Source organism: Alligator sinensis, unplaced genomic scaffold (assembly GCF_000455745.1).
Source record: "Alligator sinensis unplaced genomic scaffold, ASM45574v1 scaffold745_1, whole genome shotgun sequence".
NCBI classification, from domain to species: domain Eukaryota; kingdom Metazoa; phylum Chordata; order Crocodylia; family Alligatoridae; genus Alligator; species Alligator sinensis.
In genome coordinates this window covers 59,790-66,904 of record NW_005842119.1, presented here as the reverse complement: position 1 = coordinate 66,904, position 7,115 = coordinate 59,790, and the positions used below count along the sequence as shown (strand labels likewise).

The 7,115-nt window shown below is 40.5% G+C and overlaps 1 protein-coding gene across 1 annotated transcript in view; it reads left to right on the top strand.

Moving 5' to 3' along the window:
• Positions 1–3,120, top strand: part of ADGRA3 (adhesion G protein-coupled receptor A3) — a gene marked incomplete at its 5' end in the record, with an annotated part of 118,762 nt that extends 115,642 nt beyond the window's left edge. The window contains 2 exons of the mRNA XM_025205586.1: positions 1,029–1,124; positions 1,321–3,120. Of these exons, the coding sequence (XP_025061371.1) occupies positions 1,029–1,124; positions 1,321–2,563 (1,339 nt within the window). The remainder of the gene's footprint in view (positions 1–1,028; positions 1,125–1,320) is intronic.
• Between the last annotated feature and the right edge of the window lie 3,995 nt (positions 3,121–7,115).

Sequence of the window (7,115 nt, the reverse complement as noted above, 5' to 3'; positions counted from 1 at the left end):
GGGGGGGGGGGGGGGGAGGGAAGGGGCGTGGGGGGTGGCAGATCAAGGCCCATGCCAGGGCAGGGTGGTGCGCAGGATGGAGCCACAGCTCGTCCAGGGGGTGTGGGGAGGGCGTGGGGGCAGCTCTTGCATGCACCCCAGGAGGGCATGGGGGGAGGGTGTGGGCCCCCAGATCTCAGCGGCTGGCACCAGGCTCTTCCTGGCATGTGGAATGTGGTTTGGTCAGGGCAAGCGGCTGCAGTGCTGGGAGAGGGCTTTAGGGGGAGCTGTTCCATGGGGAGGTGTGCAGTGAGGTGGGAGGTGGCTGTGCCAGGGTTGGGCAGCCTTGCAGCACTGGAAGAAGTTTCATCTGTTGGGAATGTAGGTTGACTGTTGATCTATAGGTACTAGCAAGACATACTTGTTTGGAATGACTGCCCAAATTTGTGTGGTTTTTTATGTTGTTCCAGATTTTACTGCTCAGGATCCTGCATCTGCTTTTACACTATAACTACTGTGTATGAATAAAGCAATACAAGAGTAGCAAAAGTGTGCCAACTTTAACCATGGTTTATTTAGGGTCATATTGAAACAATTGAGCTCGTTTGTATTACTACAAGGTCATGCACATGTAATAGTTGCAGCAGTAAGAACTGTGGGGAACTCCAAACAGCAGCGCTGCATCCCCTTTTGAAGTCAATGCAAGTGTGTTACCCCGTACCCTTCATCTATTACAGTATCAGAAATTGTTTTACTCTTTTCCCTTTATCCCACCATCCTAACAGCAAACAGCTTCCTACTGATAATTGCCAATCACAACCCTGATGGTTTTCAGAATGGTTTCACCCAAACCTCAACCAACCTAAGACTGACCTTCCTTTTCTCATTTCAGCATCCCGACTCTCAAAATCCTGGAAGTACAAATTGATTTTTCTAGGTGGATATCACTGACAAATTAGCCTCTTACCAACAGCCCCTAGCACCTGCTCCCTAAATAAAGTCTCTTTAACCTGTTGTTAAAACCATTAATGTCTTTGCCTGATTTTTAGATTCTACCTTATTGGTGGAGGGATTCCTATCATAGTCTGTGGAATAACAGCAGCAGCCAACATCCGGAATTATGGCAGCAGGCCAAATGCTCCATAGTGAGTATCAGATAATTTTGAGATTTGACATAAGTTATTAGGACTTTTGACTAGTATTTCAGCAAACAAAATATAGATTGTGACTCTTCTGGCAGATGAACCACGTTGCATTTCAGCAGTTCAAAATAGTCTGTAAAAAATAGATTACTTCTGAGGCGGTGTCCATTTTGCTGTACTGTCTTGTTTTCTTTTCCAGTTGTTGGATGACATGGGAACCTAGCTTGGGAGCCTTCTATGGACCAGCTAGTTTCATCATTTTCATAAATTGTATGTATTTTCTCAGTATATTTATACAATTGAAACGACACCCTGAACGTAAATATGAACTTAAAGAGCCAGCTGAGGAACAGCAGCGTTTAGCAACCAATGAACATGGGGAACTGACTCCTCAGGATTCGCTGTCAGTGTCACTGGTTTCCACATCAGCTTTGGAGAATGAACACAGTTTTCAAGCTCAGCTTTTGGGAGTGAGCCTCACTTTGCTTTTATATGTTGCTCTATGGATTTTTGGGGCTTTGTCTGTTTCTTTGTATTATCCCGTGAACTTGATTTTTAGCTGCTTTTTTGGGGCCACATGTTTAAGTCTTAGTGCCTTTTTGCTGGTGCATCACTGCATCAACAGGGAAGATGTTAGGCATGCTTGGATAACAACCTGCTGCCCTGGAAGGAGCACGTACTCCGTGCAAGTTAACGTTCAGCCCTCCAATTCCAGTGGGACCAGTGGAGAGGCTCCCAAATGCACCAACAGCAGTGCAGAATCCTCATGCACAAACAAGAGTGCATCAAGCCTAAAACATTCGTCTCAAGGTTGCAAACTAACTAATATACAGGCTGCAGCAGCTCAGTGCCATCCTAGTTCTCTACCAGTAAGCCCGGGTCCTCAGCTGGATAATAGTTTGACTGAACATTCGGTGGACAATGATATTAAGATGCATGTAGCACCATTAGAGGTACAATTTCGGACAAATGGGCACCCGAACCGTCACCATAAAAACAGAAGTAAGGGCCATCGTGCAAGCAGGCTTACTGTTTTGAGGGAATATGCATATGATGTCCCCACAAGTGTGGAAGGAAGTGTGCAGAATGGCTTATCTAAAGGTCGACAAAGCAACAGTGAAGGGCATTCAAGGAGTCGAAGAGCCTATTTAGCCTACAGAGAGCGTCAGTATAACCAGTCCCAACAAGATAGCAGTGATGCTTGCAGTACGCTTCCAAAATGCAGTCGAAATACTGAAAAAACTGTTGCTACAAACAACAAGAAGGATATTTTGAGAAAACCAATAACAGTTGAACTTGAAAGCCAGCAAAAATCTTATGGCTTAAATTTAGCTGTTCAGAATGGGCCACTTAAAGGCATTGGACAGGATGGACCTTTGCTCACCGCAGACAGTACAGGCAATATTAGGACTGGGTTGTGGAAGCATGAAACTACTGTGTAGCATTGTACTTGTCAGGAGAAATTCATGCGAACTGTGATTCACACATTCCTTAAAACTGTTAACACACAAAAAAACTGTTTACAAACAGTGGGTACTTTGCGCACAGGGGACAGATATCTGCCATGTGAAAAAATGTGTAAGTTTTTGGAATATATCTTTGCTGTTCTCAGAAAGATAAACTTTTGATACTCTGAATTTTTTAAAGGAGCAGGTTCTGCTATGAGATGCAGAACAGGACTTTTTTTAACACATGTACCCTACATCTGTGTCCACAACACATTTCAGGTTTGTATTTAAATGCGTAATAAATAGTATTTTCCCCAGCAGCAGTATGTTGCATTTATGTATTTTTAAGGTGAAGATTACTGGCTGTAGTTGTCTGTTTGGATATGCTACTTAATTTCATTGTCTGAGAATTTTGATAGTCTTTATTTGCTAAAGAAAAAAATAGTTTTCTGAAACTGAAAATACAGAAGTTTCATACTTAATGCAACTGGTTGCATTAATTTTGACATTTGAATGACGTAGAAAAACGACATTAAAAAATAAAAGATTTATGGAATAATACAGCTCTGTATTTCTAAATCGCTTTTGTAACTGATTCATCAATTCATTCTTTAGGAAGCATTTAATGTACTAAATGCATAATTATATGCCTAGTTGTGTTTAATGTTTTTCACGTTGGCTGTAGGCATTTCTACATAGCCCACTCTAATTCACTTGCTCTTCTCCTCAAACTATTATATTTATATGTACTCTCTAGTAATTGTATATATTAACACAGGTATCATTTGAACTAGAAGCACTTGAATAGCAGTGTCTTAGCAAGTAGTTATTACCATATTTACTCAAATATAAGAAGTTCCCCCCCCCCCCCCCAGTCACCCATTTTTACAAAAAAAAAAAAATCCCCCCCCCCCCCCCCAGTTAGCACAAAGGGAAAAAGGTCCTCATCTTACATTTAAATACAAGGAAATCTCATGAAATACATTGTCTGTCATTAAACTGCTGCCAAAAGCAGTATGTTTTCAGTAATGGAAACCAACTATGAAGTTGATTTAAATGCAGCCAACACTGAGCATGACTAGAAAACGCATGGCCCATATTGGGCAAACATGAATAGGTTAGCACAGCCCAGATGAAGAAGATGTATGGTAGTGCCCATTGTGCTCAGCTTCAACTCTTTTTCAAGTCATGGTAAACTGCTACACTGAATGCATTTCAACTTCCACTTCACTCCCATGGCTGGGCTACTATACCTTTCTTTCCCATTTCCAACGATTCCTGTTTCTTCACCAGCCTTAAATATCTGGAAAACCAAGCAGGGCCCCAAACAGTTCATCCAGAATCCCCTGTTGCCCCCTCTCGGAGCCTATTGCGTACGATTAATGTGGCCCCACCCTCCATGAGGTAAAGCTGGACCAGGTTGCCCTGGACCTCATCTGCATATAATTTTTTGCAGGATTCCAGGACTTGAGAAGAAAACCTGGTTCTGGTCATGATTGGTGTGGGGAGGGGTGGCTATTAACACATGGATCCTTTGTGGAAGGGATCTGGAGTACACACACATACTGAGCAGTGCTGAGCTGTGGCTTGAAATGCTGTTGACTCTGCTGGGGCCCAGCTCACTGAACTGTATGGTAAAGTTTGAGCCTTTTGGCCTTAGACTAATAAGTGCTGCTTAAAAGTGTGTTTATGGAGTGCCTGTGCTAAAATGCAGCAGTTTCAAAGAAGATAAGATGCTTCCATTCTGGATGAACTAAGTCTATAGGTACCCATAGTAATTTGCCTATGTGCAAATTACTATAGGCATGTTTATTTTTAAAGTCAGTGTTTTCAGGTTTGCTCCTCACTCCCATGTGCTCATGGAGAACAGGGTCTGACAAAGAGTGGGGGAAGGGACTCCAGGGAGAAGAAGGTGGGGACAGAGGGTAAGGGTGCCACCTTCCCCTTCTGCCCAGATTTATTTTCCCTGCTATAGCAGTGGCAGGAGGACACATTCTAGGCAGTGCTCCAATAATTAGATTCTATACCTGAAAAATCAACACATTTATAACATTTCTATATATAGAATCTAATTACTGGGGGGTTGCCTTGTATTCAGATAAATGCAGTACTTAAAGGTAACAAAAGATCTCAAAAGATATGGATGTAAGCTGTTAGGATATAACTTACATCTCTATGATTCTGTAACCACACAAGTGTAGCAAAATCACTGCAGCATTACCCTTGTCAAAGCTAGGGGGATTTAGCTAATTTATATGGCTACAAGATTGTGTAGTTACTTCATAACAGCTGATATGCACTTCTGAAAACAGTTAGAGATTACAATTTTTCATCTCTTGGGGCACATTTATCCTGATTTTACACCAGCCCAGAAATGGAATCAGAGCCTTTTGTGTTCAACAATTCATCAAATGCTGCTTGCTACTACTCACTTGCAGTGGACTTGATGGCACTGACAATCCCTGCAGTCACTAGTTCCCCTTCAGAGCATTTTAATGTAGCATTAAATAGCAGATGTGTAAGAGAATAGATGTCTCATCCTTTCTGACATAACTTTTCATGAAATTTAGTAAACTGTGCAATGTTTCTTAATGCCAGTAAACTGACAAGTATTGAAAGCAAAGTAGAGAGAAATTACAAAGGTGGAGGAAATGTCATTCCTATTTCAATAAGACAATAGTTCTAATATGGGTACCAGATATGAGAGCATTTGAATCAGAATAGTGATGGAAAGTTACCTAAAATAGAATCTATACATTCTGATATAGAGTGCAACGTGGAATATTATGGAGGCCAGATAGTATTTACTTAGTTTCCTGTACTTCATTCTATTTATATTTAGTCTCTCAAACCACTTGTAATAGATATTAGTAGTTTAGAGAGTACAAGGCAGTCCTGTGTTTCGCTCCATGAATCCTATTCTTTACCTGTTTGAGGATTTTGTAGCTCTATATGCAAAGTGTCACTTATGATTTATTATCTGTTTGTTGGTGTTCCCCATATCAAAGTTATTTGTAGTCGCATGCTAGCAGATTTGTTTGGTATTGTACAATATTGGCATCACAATTACCCTTCAAAGTTGCAAAGAAGAATGTATCACAGTGTAAATATATACTGCCTGGCCGATGAACTGTAATTCATAACTTGTCAGAATCTCCTGGCTTTTTTAACATTTCAAAGCTGTTCTTGTACATGTTGATAAATTAATTGCTCTGAGGTTTCCCAGGAGCACATGGGATGTTAAGATAGTATCATAGTTGAGAGTATCTAGCAATAATAATTTAATGCAAAATAATCTGGAAGTAGTATAATTATCTCCAAACCTAGCATTATACACTTGGGAAATTAAAAGTTCAGATGAACCTTTAAAGAACTCTAACATTAAACTATGAAAGAGTACAGTGTGCATTCACTGTTAATTCTGCTCGGCAGTGATCCCACGTAAGTGTGATTATGACTAAGGCTATGTCTTAGTCTATGTTGTCCCAGATTTAGTTAAATGATTTTGGCCTTCTTCCCTACCCATATTTCCCCTCTGCCCCAGGCCTTCATGGTGTAATCACAAAGCAGAATTAAGGTTGTGAGGCAGTGCCAGATTTAGGCTTAAACTACTTAAGCTACAGTTAGGGGCCTCTAAATAAGAAAAAAAAAAACCTGACTCGATATCAAGTGTTATAATAATCAGTTGGTAAATAAGACAAAAAGGAGATATGGGAAAATGACTCTCTAAATATGGACATTTTCGTTCTGACAAAAATACACATACACTGGATTCTTTTTATCGTATGGGGCCTCTTAACATGAACATAGTTTAGGGCCTCTGCATGTTGTAATCTGGCACTGTTGTGAGGTGTCCTAACTGCATTTCCAAGTCTTACACAGGTATGGAGAAACAAATAAGTTGCCATGAAGTAAAACAAGTGGGACTTTATTTTGCATCATCAGCATAATGTTAACTCCCAAACATCTTCATTTTATATTCCGTATGCTCTATTTTACCATAGTTCACAATTGTGTGGTTTCAAACTTTTAGTCTGAGAATTATTGTAGGATTTTAAATTAAAGAATGGTGCATGCATGCTCAATAACAAACCAAAGATAATGTGACTATAGGATACATATAATCATGTGGAAAATATGAAATATTAACTGTAGGAATCAATTTTTTCCTTAAACTTTTATGGCCAATTTATGGTGGCCATTTGAAACCATTGTTGGTGGAAAAAAAAAATGAGAATCATCTTGGAATCAAAGATTTCTCCTCCAAGACAGGTTGCAGCGGTCTCTCAAAACTCCAGCTACTAGAAATACTGTCCCTTGAGCCTAGTACTGGCATCAAGAGACTTCATGCTTTTGAAAAACAGTCTGAGCCTCTCCTTCACAACTCTCTAGATTGGTTGATGTCTCCAAAATAGGAAGGAGCATCGAAAGATCACCTAGCTTCTTCAAGTCATCTTTGAAAATCTGTATGGAACCATGAGACTTCAGTCACGTTCTTCAGCAGCAGTGCTGCACGTAGGCCTACCCTCCTGCCTGATCATTTCCA